The sequence below is a fragment of the Syngnathus scovelli genome, chromosome 2, assembly GCF_024217435.2.
Source record: "Syngnathus scovelli strain Florida chromosome 2, RoL_Ssco_1.2, whole genome shotgun sequence".
Classification (NCBI taxonomy): domain Eukaryota; kingdom Metazoa; phylum Chordata; class Actinopteri; order Syngnathiformes; family Syngnathidae; genus Syngnathus; species Syngnathus scovelli.
In genome coordinates, this window is record NC_090848.1 from 4790138 (window position 1) to 4807041 (window position 16904).

Genomic DNA, 16904 nt, shown 5'->3' on the forward strand with positions numbered 1-16904 from the left:
CAAACAAAAAGGAAACCCGTTTTGGCCATTTCTATCTGTGATCTTTTTTTTTTTTTTTTTGGCCAATACCCACGACAGACCAATGCACAGACGGGAGAAAAACCACACTGTTCCTTTTGAATCGGATGCTTCTTCATCTGTGAAACCACCTCAATAGATTTCATCAGGGAGACTTAGGAGCGTGATGTTCCTTTGGTAAGAACATTCCCTGATGTCCATGCCATGCTGCAGTGGCACGTCAATTGACAAAGAGACAAACGAACACAATTTAGGTAATTGTCACCAAGTGGGAAGTCATAATGCGTGATTGCAAGATTTTTATGTGTGAGTCACATTTTATATGAGCTTGTTTTTCCATTTTATTAACATGCTTGCGTTTTCTTTTTTTTGCCACGGGCTTTTTTTTGTCTCCTTGCATGTGTGGCATGTGAGGTAAGTGCGTGACAGCTTCTCAGCATGTGTGAGACCTAGTAACACAGTAGCCTTGTTTCTTACTAGGTCACAAATCAGCAGTCTGGACTCGCGAAAACTTCAATGTGAGCACAGCTTGACTCCGTGTCTCCGAGCCACGGCGCACCACCGCGTTTGCGTTTTCCAGCCGATGTGCACCAACTGGCCACACTTGGTTGTCTTTTTTTTTTCTTTTGCATGCTTGTGAGGAGGTCACGTATGCACGAGTGACTTCTCCTTTTCGTTAGTGCTCATTAGTCACGGTGTGTAAGCACGCCAAAAACAAGTCTTGGAACCTCCCTCCATCACCTCGTGTGCACATGTTTAACCAATATAAGCTCCTCCTTGGCTTGAGCTGTCATTGGTTAAAAAAGGAGGGGGGTCACGCTGCATGTCTGTGTGAGCCTGAAATAGGGGTGAGAGCCTGAGTTGCTGGGTAAAATCCATACAAGTTTTGCCCCTTGATTCACCCTGTCTGCACTCGCCGTCTTGGCTTCTGTCTGGCGTCTCGCCGCCTCAGCGCACAGATCCTGCCGAGGATTCACCTCCATGCTCGCCTCGGTGTCTTGTGTGTATCACAACTGCATCTGCCTGCTTGTCTGACACATGTCAATCACTCAGAAAGTCTATTTCTCGTGTAACCCTGCCTAACCTACAAGAGCTCATTCACTGTAAAAACGTGTTAGGTGAACTTCCGTCACCTTTTAAATTGGGCAATTCAACTACCGTATTTTCCGGACTATAAGGCACACCGGACTATAAAGCGCATCTTCAATGAATGGCCCATTTTAAAACTTCGTCCGTATATAAGGTGCACCGGACTATAAGGCGCACCATTAATGCATCATGTCAGATTTTTAATCCAAATCAAATCATTCTCCATTTTAATATTTCTTATTTCAACTTCAGATGCAACAAATTACTTTATAATCACAAAAGAATGATCCATAGTCTTTTTGATTCATGATTCATAGTCTTCAGCGGGCCACTTATGATTGATTTCATGACATAATGCTTCGAGCCAGTTTAAATTTAGGAATTTGGTCCATATATAAGGCGAACCGGACTGGCGTACTGTCGGCTTTTGAGAAAATTTTAGGTTTTTAGGTGCGCCTTATAGTCCGGAAAATACGGTAAATGTTTTATATTTTGCTGTTGTGAAGATTGACTTCAGATTGACTTAAAGAATTGATGTCTCTTTGCTTTGTTCTGCGAAATGTCAGTAATTTATACTCAAAAGCTTTTCCAACTAAAATGAACATTTTAGTTCTTCTTCTGAGCTGTTTATTTGTTTGTCTTTAAAAATGTGCCTTATTGTGTTTCGGGGAATGAGGAAAAAGTCAAGAGTCGGTCAGCCATATATTGTTGGAGCACAGCATTATTGGCGGGGATGACCTCCAATCAATGTGAAGATATCAAAAATACATTCACATGATGTGTTAGGGCGAATGGGGGGTTTCCAGCCTCTGGCAGCACTCCCACCGAGACCCCACACATGTCTCGGCAGCGGTCGCCAATGGTCACAGAAGGGACATCGTGCCCTCAAGTGCCCCCCGGTTTGCCTTCAACTCAGGATTGGCTATGACATGTACGGCCCCATACTACTCTAGTAGTTGGGCTTCGGGGAAGCGGGAAAATCGGGCTTTACTAGTAAGTCTGCCTCCAGTAGCCACGGTAACAGCATCAACGGCACGTGACTGAGTGAGGATGGACGAATGATGATGGGGTGTTGGGGGAGGGGGTAGTCGCAGATGAATAAAGGGTTAAGCACGCACCAGTGAGAGTAAAGTAGGCCACAACAATATGGGCACGGGGGGCTTGGGGGTGAGGGGGCGGGAACGTACGCTTTCACTGTATACCATTTAGGTGAAGACAGTGGGGATGTTTTTGGGTGGCATATTTGTGGAAGTGGTCGGATTTGTGGGTGTCACGGTGGAGGTGGGCACTCCCACACCTCCTACATGGAAAGCACAAACATCCCCACACACATGCATGCACATGTTGACACAAACAATCCAACACTCCCTGGAGTAGTTACACTCATCGCTTATGTAACAAGGTTGAATGAGCCAAACAAAAACAAGTCAGTTGTCCCATCTAGCTCAACACACAAGCACACACACATGTGTGCTCAAACACTCACACATGTGAGTGTCTGGTCCTTGGAAGCAATGCGGCGAGGTCAGCCTGAGCCCTGAGCGGCACTGTCTGGATGTCAACACACACACACAGACGCACATTCTGAAACACATTTAATTGTCTACTCAAATCTTGATCTGTACAAAGACACGCCCTTTAACAACACAAGCACATCAAAGAGCCTAAAAAACGATTACAGAGTAATTCAAAATTTTCCATATTTTCTTTTCCAAATATGCCTCACTCGCAATTGCAGGTTCTGAAAAGGTAATGTTGCACAAGACAACTGTAATCACATAAGGGGAACATTGATATATGATTACTTTCACCCTGATGAATAAACAAGTCAGTTGGGAAATGGGGTGTGTGTATTTGTGTGTGTGTGTGTTTGTGTGTGCGTATGTTTGCTGCCTCATCCTGCTGCTGGAAGACAAACACCTATGATGATGAAAGTGCTGCAATTAAACACATCCTAAATCCTCCTCCTCATCATTATAATCATCATCAGTCAGTCATCATAATATCCTTCATGACTATTCATCCAACAGTCTGTCAATTTCACTCCTCGCAATTTCTATTGTTACGCATTTATCTGTCACTCCACCTACACATGAGGCTCGTATCATGCTGGAAACACCCACGCGTGCAACTCGTATTTCGCACATCTGCTGAATGCTACAGATGTATGCTACAATCTTGTTACAAGGATGGAAATACTATGTCGGTGTTTAAGACTGCATTGACACGTTCAAGGACGTATTTCCACTTTCATGCATATTTTAACTCACACATTATCTCATATGGCTGACAAACCACATGAAAGAATGTGAATGTGCAGACGCCCTTGCACGAATAGATAATTACGTATTTATCCCCAAGCACTGACAACACAGAAGAAAACAATAATCCATTAATAATACAAACACTTAAGATACTGTTTAGTTGGCCTGGCCTGACTTTTGGAATAATTAATTAAGGCTAACCTGAACATTATTCCGCAGACCGCCATAGGCAATTATTTTGTTTACTACATTTCCAACACAGCTCTCATTTACCGTAATTTTAATCGTCTTTGATTTTGTTTAGATTTAGATTTTTTTTCCTAACTTTGTGTATTTCTTTCATAGCAATGATGGTGTACATTTGATTTGTGGGTTTGCACGCAAATACACAATGGATTTTTCTTCACAATTGGAAAAGATCTAATTCCTATCCGATTAAAATTGTGCCAATTGTGACATTTGAAAGCAATAACATTTAAACAATGACATTTGAATCATGTTGTTAAAGTACCAAAAAGTAATACTTGAGCATAAGTACATGTATAGTGACAGAAAAAATACTTTAAAGTCACCCTGGAGAATATAACTTGAGTAGAAGTTTCAAAGTAGCTATGTGAAATTTGCTGTACCTAAATATATATATTTTTTATTTCTTCAAAATATTCCAAAAATGACTTATATTTTTATACATTTTTTTCATTTAAATTAAATTTTTATTCATTTGATTTACTTCTGTGTTGTATTAGTCAAATCTTTGCACTAAGCTACATTACAAGCCTGCTTGTGAGCAAAGTACCATTTCAGGCATCTGGCTCAGTGACACGTCTCAAAAGCTTAAAACATGTACGAGGGTGACAACTAAATTCTGCATTTTGAAGTTTGTGCTGGCTACTTTAATCCTGACAGGCTTTTAGAATTCATGAGCGCTTTCAGGGAGGAAATATTTGGTTCAAATGGCACCACCTAAAACGTCAAGTCAAATCAACTCACTTGAACATAAATCCTTCAGCTGCCTCAAGGCCACCTGACCATTTCACCTCCTCGCACACACAAACACCAACCACAAAAGCACACACTCAAACTGCACTTCACCTTGTGCACTTGAGCTGCCTCCACCAAATTCCATTTGAGCGCCTGCTCGTCCCCATCAATTTCCTTGCCTCAGCCTTTGCCCATAAACCTTTGACCTGAGGAGGTCCGCCTCAGGAAATGGATTTCACTTCAATTAAGCAAGCATTCCTTACATAGTTTTATTCTTATGTTCTATGTGCTTGGCCACTTCTTTTGATTTGTTTCCAGACCATCAAGTCGTCTTTAGATTTTTAAAGGCATCCCCCGACACGTTGGTGACAGCGGACCTCTCACCTGTTTTAAAGATTTCATAGCGCAGAGAGAAGCCAGCTCCTTGGTGAGCGTAGTCCGACACAAATCGTATTTGGAGGGAGGGACCCGAGGATATGATTGGCGCCGGTGCGATGTTGCTGCAGTGCCGACCCAAGACGTCGGCATTTTCCGAAGTCCCGTCTCGGATTTCGATGAAGTCGTACCTGAGTTGAAAAAAGAGGGGTTGGGGTGAAAAGAGGAGAGGTTAATTGTTTTCTTGACCTGGGACACAGCATTATCATGACAGGAAGAAGATGAGAGAGCACTGTGAAGGAGATACAAAGAAATTATTGAGTTATGGAATGAACAGTGGTGATAAAACATAGACAGGTGTGGAAAAATTTACAGTCTGGGCTTCAGCCTTCAGGCAGAATTGAGAAAAAGCATTCAAGAGCAAGACAAGCAGGGCAAGATAGAAGTAATTATATTAGCCACGGCCTCGGCTCTTGGTCAACAAGTCGGCATCAGCTGCTTCAGACGCGCTGGAGTTATTTTATTCTTCAAGTCATACCAAACAACCCTGGAAAACCCCATGGTGGAAAAACAAGTAGCTGGAATCATCATTTTCTTAACCCCTCTGCTCCACTGTTTTAGATAACACAGGATTGCACTTTTGCTGACTTTGATTAGAAGTGAGGGGAGTAACTTACGGAATTAGGCAACACGAGTAAAGCTTTCGTTTTTGGTACATTTAACTTAAATGACTTTATTAATGCTCGTGCTCATCAAAAATGCCCTTAGGGTCACCTGTTGCTTTGGCTTGTTTTTGTGATTACATTATTTATTTTTTATTTTATATAGTTATTTTATATTATTTATATTATATATTTTATTCTTATTTTATTTATATTTTTCATTTATTTATTTATTTATTTATTTTTCCTGGAGTGAGGAAAAACAGACAATTTTTGTAAAAGCCATTTTACTTGTGGACAGAGTTTGAGTGAACTGATGCATGTTGGGTAATTCGTTAAAATGGGTGGTGGTTGATGCTTAGGAAAGAAAATGGGTAGGGGCATTATCAGCAAAGGGGATTAAGCAAAGGGAAAATTAGGATGAATAAAGCTAAAGACTCTTCACATGTTTGGGCTCACAGTTCACTGTGATCTTTGACCTGCCGGTTGACCCTGAACAAAAAAAGCAAATTCTGTGGGGTCAAGACAGAGTCCACCTGGACCGTCTCGAATTAGTTAGCTCTTTTTGGCCTCTGCCAGTGATTGCATAAAGACAATTACACACAGACACACACAGACACACACATACACAAACACACACAAGCAGGACGATATCACCCTATTTGGACACTCAGATGCAGTCATGAGTTCATGTTTAAATTATGCAAATATTTCACAGGCCAGTCAGAGGAATCATTTTCTATTTCACCTCTTTTGAGTGTTGCTTCATGTAAACCTTTCCAGATCAAAATACGAAGCCGACAAAAGGGAATGTTGCAATGGTTGCAAACTGTGAGAAATAACTTTTGGACATAATACCTCGTCTCTCAATGGGCTCATGTCATGACGCCACCAAAAACAACTGGACTGTTGTTCTTTCAATGATCACTGGTGAAAATTTCGCCCTTTTGATAAAAAAAGACTTTGGCCTACTTTTTGACTAAAGTCACACAAGGTTAAGGTTTCAATTCTGTGATTCAAGTCACACTTCAACAAAAAGTGAGCCTGAACCTGAAAGCACCAAGAATGAATAACCATGGCTCCGCTATGTAAGGCCAAAACACTCTTGGGGAGAACACGTAAGCACATACAGACAAAGACAGGAGAGCGCTCATGTTCGCAGCACCATTTTGTGAGGATAAAAGGCCTGTGAAGAATCTGAGAGCCTAATTAGGTTTTAATTGATTTTGGAGTGGGTCTCTATGTTAGTTTCCCACTTCCCCTCCTTCTGTCTCACGCTCTTCTGTCATGGATTAGCGTCAGTGAGTGAGTGTTTCTCAGATGTGATTATTGACCGGTGCGCTCAGCCTCTGATGAATACATGCATGAGCGTCTGACACGTCTCCGGCACACACCTGACCGCATTCCAGGACTTGTTCTTCTAACAGCTCCAAAAGTTCCGCTAGTCTTTTTAATGGCTGGACGGGGTGGAGGGCAGCTAAAAGACCAGCAGATGTACACTCGGCTCATAACAACTAATTGCCTTTAGCTGTTTGTTGGTGTCCAGGGAGCTTTTCTCCAGTATAGACAATGCTCCTCACTATTGTGAGCATGTCCATCTTTAGGAATCATGAGCGGTGACTTAACACAGTATAGCAGGGGTGTCAAACTCATTTTTTTTGCGGGCCACATTGTAGTCATAGCTTCTTTCGGAGGGCCATTATGACTGTCAACCCAAATAAATATATGAGCACCTCATATTATATACAGTAAAAGCCACAAAACAAACTGACAAATAACTCGGTTTCAAATCAGACGAGTAAAAACTGGTCAAACATAAAAAAATGTAAAAAAGATATAAAAAATGACGACAATTTGCAATTCTAGTAATGACACACGAATTTGATGCCCATAAAATGATGTGGCGGGCCGTATCTGGCCCCCGGGCCTTGAGTTTGACACGTGAGCAATATAGTGTCATTTTTTTTCTCTCCAAGGAAGCGATTAAAAATGGCTGACCAAGTTGTTTTTGAACTTCCTGAAGACATAACTTACTGTTGCTTCAAGTTCAGCTTGCTCGAGCTGCTCATGAGTGTCAATAAATATAACTTTGTGGATTTTTGAATTGCCTCTGCTCTATTGTATACTTCCCCTTGTTCTCCCACAACAGAACAAATGAGAACACAGTCTGCTAACAATCAGGGCGCTGTCATCTTTTTTTATTTTTATTTATTTTTTCGCTTCTGCCTTTCACAAGCAGGAATTAAATAAGGGGAGGGGGAGTGTGTAAAGTAGAAACACACGTACACACACTTCTCCCGCCCCTCTAATAAACCATAAGTGCCTCTGAAATATTAACAAGATGCTGGGAGCGAAATCCCAAAAGAACCCGGGGGCCTGCCATCTTCAATCCAGCCCAAACCAAACAGCTCTTTTCCTCCCTATGTCCTCACGTCTCGGCTCCCCATCTCATCACTCATCACAGGGCAGGATGACCTGGGTCAGGCCGTTCGCAGAAGCGGTTTCGACTATGCCTTTATAATGGCAAAATAATACTGTGATGTGGGTTCGTCAGCAAATCTTTGTTGTTGGGAGCCGAATAATCGATTACATCTTTAACCGTCTCAGACAGGAAACGTCAACATCGTAGGACGACAGGTATTGCAATGCTGGTCTGATATTGAATTTCCACAAGTCCCTTTGGTGACTCTTCTTCCTCACCTTCTTTGTTAGACAGGCGTTGCTTCATCCATCTGTGAGTGATTATCTATTGACTGTCCATTTCAAGCAGAATACACTTATTGAATCCGAGATCTCCCTCCACAGGGAAGGTGTAATCATGCATACACGCACACACTACCAGTTAACATACATTGACAACTGTTTACACCTCAGGCTAAATGCAGCAGCAAATTGGCTAATTTAATTCCACAAAGGGTGGAAGAAAGGGACTAAATAAAACACACACATCTGTGTGTATGTGTGTGTATTGTCATTCCGGAAGATTTCATGTTTAATTCAGGTGGGTAAAAATAACACAGCCTCCCCTCCTTTGACGTAGAGGAGCAAGAGAAGGAGGAGGGAGCTCGGAAGAAGCTCCTGGTGCATCCCGGGGCGAGCCGATTGCCGATTGCATTAAAGATATGGGGCCTGATATTTCATCTAACCTTTATTACATTTAGTTCACATCAATCGGCTTTTTGGCATGTGGCCAAACTCCCCGTAAAATGAAATCCTGAATTAAAGTGCCACCTCAGACGTGGAATGCCTCTACTTTATACGACTGCAGATTTGATTGCCGCAACAGCGTGGTGGTTTGGGTGTTCTCGGTAGGCTGACAGTTTGAACCCGCTGAGGGAAACTAGCCAGCAGGGATGTTAGCCGCAGAGATTTTTTGTCAAGGCTGACCAAGCACTTCTCGCGGTGTACATTCGCCACCAGCATGTTCAAGTGTAGCTAGCATAGCCGCGCGTGTTTTAGGTAACTTCCAGTTACCCAGCTGTCATGCAGATTTTTCAGGCCCCACTGAGACGGGGAAGCCTTGAGCTTCTGCACCCCGCCGGCGCCTTAACCTCACAGAGGAACGTGCAAACATGCACGAATCAACTCCTCTGCTCACTGGCAGCGCTGTGGCTAATCGACCTGGCAAAGCGAGGAAGCTAGCCGTGACGACGCTCGCGTGGGCGTACATGCACCTCGAGGTAGAGCGCGGGTTTCAATTATTTTTCATAAAAATACATGCTAAGGAGACGAATGGAGGGAGCAGGAACTCTGACTAAAATTCACATGCTTGCAGACTTACTCACACGCTCGCATCGTTTGCCACCCACGCTCACATGCAAACACATTCAGAGACTTAGTGGGCGTGTGTCAGAGGTCGAGGCCTGCGTCCCTTCAGGCGAGCGTACAGGATAGAATCTCTCATAAAACTCTCGGTGATAAGTAAATACGAATATTTTAAGTTTCTCATCGTGCTGGTTGTCCCAACTTTTAGCCAGTGAGAAGCATCTTGACACAGAAGTTTTGCTGTGCTGTGATTGGGAAATCCGTGCTGGGTTCATATTAGAAAAAAACAAAATCTGACAGCATAACACGATCTGGCTTAGCTGCTTTTGGTGGTTTGTAACATCATCTGTTCATAGTTTACAGAGAAATGAGGCAGAAGTAAGGGGAAAGATAATACTTGTGTCTGTTTAGAATGTTGAGGCTCGGGGTGAGCGATATGTCCATACACAACTGGCTTAACATTTTTTTTGCGTATTTAATTGCATAAGAGAAAACTGCAACTGCTACCAATCTGTTGTTGGTGGTGAAAAGACACAAAAGTTAAAAGGGAGAGTTTTTTAGTTTTTTTAAAACATGTTCCATTACTTTATTTGGTCAAAATATAGTTTTTTTCCCTAATCAAATTCTTTTCATCTTGAAAGAATTTTCAGGGAAGATTTCGCTCGGGTTGACACTAAGTTGGACTTTGTTGTAGCTCACTCAGCTATCAATTTACATTTAATGTGCAACATATTTTTCAAATCAGCAAAGAATTACTTTTTGCATTTGCTTCTGCCCTTAAAAAATCCAATCGCTGCCAACTCTCTCCATCTTGCGTTCTTTTGATTTCAATTTGAACCTTCTCCAACATTGACACAATATTACCATACAAGTTTTGAAACCAGATTACAGAGAAGTGTTTTTGCTCTCATTGAGGGAAAAAAAAACAGATGATTTGGATTACTCACATATCTGGGAAAACTAACCAACAGTCACATCCAAACAGCTGGACCTTATTCTCTTCTTCTTGTCCTTCCCTCCCCTTCTTGCCTTCTCTCTGACACCGCCTCCCTCCCCAGCAAACTTTAATCATTTTAAATAATTCCTTCCATTCAGCCTTTACTATTGTGACCCACATTCCTCATTTGTTTTAACCGCCAAACGAAGCTGGTTATGAGCAGCTGACGTGCCCCCGAGCAAAGAACTCTACCCAATAATTGCCCCCGGAGAAGCGCTGGAGAGGCCAAGATGTTTGTGGTTGAGCTTGGGCCGCATCCACCCCATTAAATGCGCGCGATGCTGTTTGTACTCCGTTCTCTCAATAACAAAACCACAGTCCACTTAATGGCCTTCATCTTACACAGAGCTTGTAAGTAAGTACAATTGAAGTTTCCTTCACGACCGACCAGAATGTTGGGATCAAAGCATCCAGAACCGTTAACGGGCAAAACATGTCAACACACTCCCTGTCTTACTTGCAATCCAGCCTCTCGATCTCAAAGTGAGGGTTGAAGTTGAGGACGATGCGTTGCGAGGGCTCCGGCGCCGTGATGACCCACTGGCAGTTCTGGTGAGGCGGGTATTCCAGAGGGTATCCGGGGGAGGTGATGTATCCGGCCTCGCTGGCATCAAAAATGCCCTTACACTCGCTCGCTGGCAAAAAAGAAACACAAAGGCAACATTAAAAATCAGCAAACAATTGTAACTGTTGATTAGCGAGATATTATGACGCTTTATGGGAGCGATTTCTTTGTGTGCTTTGCATAAATTGGATTATAAACGCTATAGTCATTATCTTGTTTTTTCTCTGTAAAGATGTGCTGAAACAGATGAACAGTAAAACAAAGAAAGCAATTTAGCCTGTCAGTTTGGAGGAAATTGTAAAAACCTCTCCATTGTGGATTCTTTCTCCAAGTGGCTAATAAAACAATACAGCATCATCACCGACACATTTGCTGTTCCCTCATGCTCTCCTCACACACACACATGCACGTTCGCTCGCACTCAGCCCCTTCCACACCCAGGCTCTTATCGCCCCATTCCCCCTTGGGGAGCATTCTCCGACTATAATTGTTGCGCCAGCAAGCCAATCTGCAAACATTAGAACACATTCTCCGATCCTATCACGCTCTCCCAGGAACAATAGCCTGCCAATGGCATGGCTCTGTAGGCTTAGACAGGAAGTGACACGCAGACGGTCTGTCTCGGGGGGCTCAGGGGGGTGGAGCTGGGTGGTCACCCCAACTCTGTAATAATGACAGTAACAATAAAGTGGGGTTTCTTTTCTCAGCCACATGCAGATCTTATCTGCTGAAAAACACGTCAACAAACATTCAAAACAAACAAGCATAAAGTCCTTCCACATGCTTTGTGGATCTTTTATTAGGTTTTCCTTGCCTTAGATTTACAGACATTAGTTTTTATTGGAGCCAGACCAAGAGGCATCATCAAGTGGTGGCTAAAGGTTTGGTTTAAACCTGTAAGCGGCTCCTATAAATTTGATACGCAAATGATATGGCCGTGACTGTAAAGTCGAGGTATTCAATTAGCGGCTTGCGCCCCATATGCAACCCCCAGGTGTCCCAACTATTGGTCTAGCCAACCGCTGAACTGCGTTCAAGAGATGCAGAGGGTATCACAAGATGATTGCCTAAACAAGAAAAGTCTAAAAGTATATGGTGACAAATAGTGAGTTCTATTCTTGACATAAATGGGTTGAGATTCTTGCATGTCTCAAAAAAAAAGCAAAAACAACAATAAAGGGAGTGGAAAAAAGGTACTCCACAGGCTTGAAGTGTAATAGACCCTTCAAGCGTTGACATTTCCACCTCCTATTGTGCTTAAAAGGCACACTTAAGATTATTTGACATTTGAAAGCGCTGGAATGACTTCCTTTGAGGAGAGACGCCCACGTGTCGTATTGTGCACGTCTTCCTGGCGCAGAAGCCTTTTAAGAAAGCTGCCCACCAAGCGACTCTCAGTCTCATGATGATTAGCAGACACTGACCCATGTGTTTATGTGATTCAGCTTGGGTAGTTCCAAAAATGACATCCACGTTTAGTCATGTCACTTGTGGACACAACAAAGACTCACAATCATTTCCGAGAGTTGCATCATTTGCAAACTGAGCAGTCTGTCCACAATTAACTGGCCTTCCCTGTTTACAGTGCACAAGGGCAACTGTGTCTCTGCATAAATTAATCCTCACAAAACTTTCTGCACGCATGGACGGACTTAATTGCAACGTTTCGTTTGTGAACTGGTCTGTGTGTGCGCGCGCCCACATCCAGTCAGATCCAGACATCTCTGCACAAAAGGAGCCACCGCCTTATCTTCATTATCTGTGAAAATGTGCACATGTCTGCATATAGAGCTCATTTCTATTAGCTTCCTTATCTGGGAAGGGTGCTGTAACGCTCTGGGATGAGCAGCGAATGTGAGGGGAGGCTGATAAATCCCTCCATCATTCCCAGTGTAAGCACCCCCTCTCGCCCTCGTCTCTTCCCACCCCACCTTAATTAAAAAGTGCTATCACCCAGCGAGTGAGGGAACGAGCGGCGCTCATCCATTCAGTCCAGAGCTCAGCTGAGCTTTAATCTCAACCATCCTCCAGCAAACTGGACTCCGTAAAAGGTTGCGGAGGATGGATGGATGGATGGATGGAGCGCATTACACGACTTTGCACATTTTCAACACTTGCTGCTGATGATCATCTCACGGAAATGACGATAGAATCGTATTTTTTGTTTGTCACTTTTAAACGGGATTTCGCGCCCTTAAGGAACTAACAAAAGCCTCATTAAAGAGAGATAATGTCAACCCCCCGCCTGTTTTTTACTTCTTCCTTTCTACACTTCCCTTCCTAACAGGATAAGTGCCCCATGCTAATCAGCTAAATGCACAGTGCTACCCATTGTGATCGATGGTTCAATGGATCAATCGGGTAAACAGATGGTTGCTGCAGTGCCTGCAGGGGGGGGGGGGGTCATTGCGGGGACCTAATCCTAAACTACCTGACTGCAGTATCATGTCTCCTCGCCTCCCTGGCGCTCTCTTTCCTCTCGTGAGGGTGTCCAAACAACAACACGGACGCTCTTCGCGTGAAGAATTAATATTTTCCTGCATGAATCTCAGGTGATTTGTTGCCACCCCTGTTTTGAATGCTTCATTTTCTCCCAGGCTCACAACGCTAATGCTTCAAGCCCACTTTTGAATAACAATTAATTCTATATGCTCTGGCAAACTTGGTGCTCTCAACTACTAAGCCTGCCCCCCCTACCCCCACCCATTAAAATAAAGCCATGTGAAAGAGTCAGCTCTGGTCTATTTTTGGAGGCAGGCAGGCTGTTTGCTTGCATGCATACCTGACTCATATCGAACAAGCCGCTTGGCCAAGTAACGCTAAGACGTGACCTTGTTTTCACAACTGATACCTCTGAGATTTAAAGATTTGAAGGGCAGCTCTGGGGAACACGTGAGACAAACAACAAACAAAGCAAAAAACACAAGGAAGGGAAATGAGAAGCAGCCTGAAGCGAATGTTTGAAAAAAAAAAAACAAATGATTAAATGAGCAGAGCCAACTCTGGGAGAAACCGATATCATAGGTGGAGGCGCTGCACAACCGCCCACTCAATAAACATGCAAATGAGCTGCTTAATGGAGGCAATATTAATCCTGGTGGTTCTGGTAATTAATGTACATGTCAGCGAGTCAAGCTATTGTGATTACAGCACAAGTGTGGAATCAAAGTTTCTCTGCATCCCAAGTGGTGAGCAGGCTTGAAAATGGACATGTGCACATCCAAGCACATTTCTGCATGGTCGTGAAAGTCACTCAGTTGCCGCTCAGTTTCTTCCTGCTTGCTTTCCTCATATTATGTGAGACCACTTGCTAAAATGACTCTTTAAAGGGGCCCTAATACGCATGGGAGCATCAAATCACAAGGGAACCACTGTCTGTGACTTCACTCTCACTTCTTGAATCCTGATCTGCTCAGCCTCTGTCCATTTTAACTCAATGACCCAGCATGCTTTGATGTTGCCCTCTGGCACGAACAGTCCACCCCCCGGGGTCAAGTCTCCCTCCTTCACGTTATGCTTTGGCGGATACTGCTCATCTCCACACCCAACTCTGTCTCTGTGTGCTGCACTCCTCATCCTCTCCACTGGCTCCCCGAGGCTGCCTGCTCGGCCTTCAGGCTGCTCCCTTCCTGCCTCTGCCGCTGACTCTAATGTGGCTCTTGAGGCAGCCTCTTGGCAGGGAGACACAAAAGGAGGGGATGGAGCTTCTTGGGCCGTTCCTGCCAAGAGCTCCACATCTGTCTAGCATCAGCGGTGCATAGACAGCCAGTAAACAGACGCAGCACACATGCACACGCACACGTACGCACACACAGCCGGAGGAGCTCCGATGAAACAGGTAGCCAAAAAGAGGAAGCAATAAAGGCAACAGAATCATCAGTGAAGTCATATCCGGCCCACTCCTTCCCATGACTAAGAGCAATAAACAAAACGAAAATTTAGATCAACAGACACACCTAGAAAAACACTTTACAGAAATAGTAAAAGTACTTTTTTCATTTTATCTTAATACATAGTTTAGGCCTGCATTTGCATATATTCCGATAATGATTCGTAATCGTCATTTAACAAAGAGAAACTTTTCACGCTGTACACATTTTTAGAATGATTAAATAATTTGTCATGGACAATCTGCAATCTTAACAGCTTCACACATTTCAACTAAGATTAATTACATTCGAATTTTAATCTGTTTTGGGCTGACTCAAACGAAATCCGAAAGTATCATTTGCTGTTGTTCCACACCCTAAAGGGTTTAAAACTATGTGTTTGGCGCATTTAGATTTTTTTTTTTTTTTTTTAATGGTAACTTTAATGTTATTTGATAGCAGTTAGTTGTTTTTTTTTCGTCCTGCGCTCCGGTGCGTTCTTGCTTGCGGGGGTCGGCAGACATCCGAGCCAGCCGATAATGAAGGATAAATACTTTTATTTACCTCCCGATGAAGATTTCAGTGGTGTCGATGATCAACTATAGCCCATGCGCGTTTTCTGGACACCGATGCGCGTTTTCTAATCTGTAGTTTAGTTGGATTATTTGTATTAAATGTGATAGAAAACAAGTTACTGAGAACTTGTCATAAATGAACTTTTGAATCCATAAATGACAAGACATCAAGGTACATGGTGTTACAAGGAGTGTAAGTAAAACTCACCGTCTTCTCCCCTGACCTGCAGCACCACATGACACAGTGCCAATATCCATCCAAACAGCGAGCACAGAAAATCCATCTTGGAAGACGCAAAGCTGGTGTCAATGTTTCAATCTTTCCACTCGTAGTCGCTAAATTGTGCTCCACATCCCTTCGTGCTTAAACGGGTATGATTTCAATAATCCCACGGCGCGTGTTCAATCAACATGACAACTACATGTCACAAAACAAATAAAAGCGTCTATAATTTGCCTCATAACATGCTCTGACAGCACATTCAAGGAAATGTTCAAATAATGCCCCAAAAACAAAAACAAAATTGGGTTGACTCCGGGCGTGGGGGACTCGGGAGGATCCGCGGAGTGTGCAGTCTGGCTTCGGGGTGCGCCTTTTAGTCCAAGCGTGATTTACGCACGCGGAGGTCGCCTTTCCTGAAGTGGACTGGTCTGCGGCAGTCTCACACTAGAGTGAGGCGCACGGAGCAGAATGTGTGAGCGTCTCTACGAGCAGCTCAGATCTGCTTCGTCCCCAGCGTGCGTCTTGTGTGCGTAACAGTCCTGCGCGTGTGTGAATGTGGGAGAGCGAGAGAGAGAGAGAGCAAGAGAGAGAGTTCTTTACCCGAGCAGCATTACAGACGTTGCGCCTTGGCCCCACCCCCTGCAGGCTGAATTTAGGGGAGCGAGAGAGGGGGCGGGCTCCGGATAATCGGCGGGCGATAGGTTGCACGCGTCCCCCACTCCCCACACACAAACAGACGTGAGACGATCAGAGCATCGATAGGACGCTCTCCACACAGATAAGACACGCCATGCAATAAAGCAAACACCTCCCAAGGCTGTTTGCAAAGAGCCGGAGGAGGAGACCAGGAAAAGTGTGAAGGTGGGGTCCTATCTGGGCAATGGGGAGGGAGGGGTGCACAACAAATGGCACATGGTTGCTTTTAACCATAGAGCATATGAAAGAACTTTGCCATTGTCACAGACCTTGACTCATTGGCGCAGCGGAACCCACCTCAGCTCAACCCAGGCTTTGCCCTGCAATCAGTGGGGCTAAATTCAGAGCAGCGGCGGTCTAATGACAAACTAGCGAGCCCAAAATAATCTGCTGAGAAATGTGGAAATGTGCCCTGCCCATGGTTTGAGTTACTATGTAATGGAAGGGCTCGACATAATGAGGCATCGTTGGCATCTTTATTTCAGTTGGCTAGGTGCATTCTTAAAAGGAAGAGGAAGAAGCTTTGGGAGGCACTGAAAGATTGCATACCAACGCCACTGAGGTTTGATGATTCATCACAGACCCAAAAGTTCTGGAAAATATGTCTCTTCCCTCAAAACTTTATTCCGAGAGCTGCTGTCATGCATGATGTCACACAACAGTTACTCTAAAGACCTCATTGAAATATAAACTTGATGTGTGCGGTGCTTTTTTGTTGGCTTTTTTGTTGGCTTTTTTTTTTCTTTTTTTTTTTGCTGCACACATAACCGAGAAGCACAACCATCAAGTCCAGCCGGCTACTAAAGGGGAGCTTGAAATCAATAA

At 43.7% G+C, this 16904-nt stretch overlaps 1 protein-coding gene across 3 annotated transcripts in view; it reads right to left on the reverse strand.

Moving 5' to 3' along the window:
* Positions 1–16427, reverse strand: part of LOC125988538 (neuropilin-2) — a 40759-nt gene extending 24332 nt beyond the window's left edge. For 2 of the 3 annotated variants that reach the window (XM_049753847.2, XM_049753848.2), the window contains exons 1-3: positions 15369–16427; positions 10609–10786; positions 4737–4918 (exon numbers count right to left, since the gene is read on the reverse strand). In XM_049753847.2, coding sequence (XP_049609804.1) covers positions 4737–4918; positions 10609–10786; positions 15369–15444 — 436 coding nt within the window. In that variant the 5' untranslated portion in view covers positions 15445–16427. The remainder of the gene's footprint in view (positions 1–4736; positions 4919–10608; positions 10787–15368) is intronic. The other variant, XM_049753846.2, reaches the window with a different exon arrangement.
* Between the last annotated feature and the right edge of the window lie 477 nt (positions 16428–16904).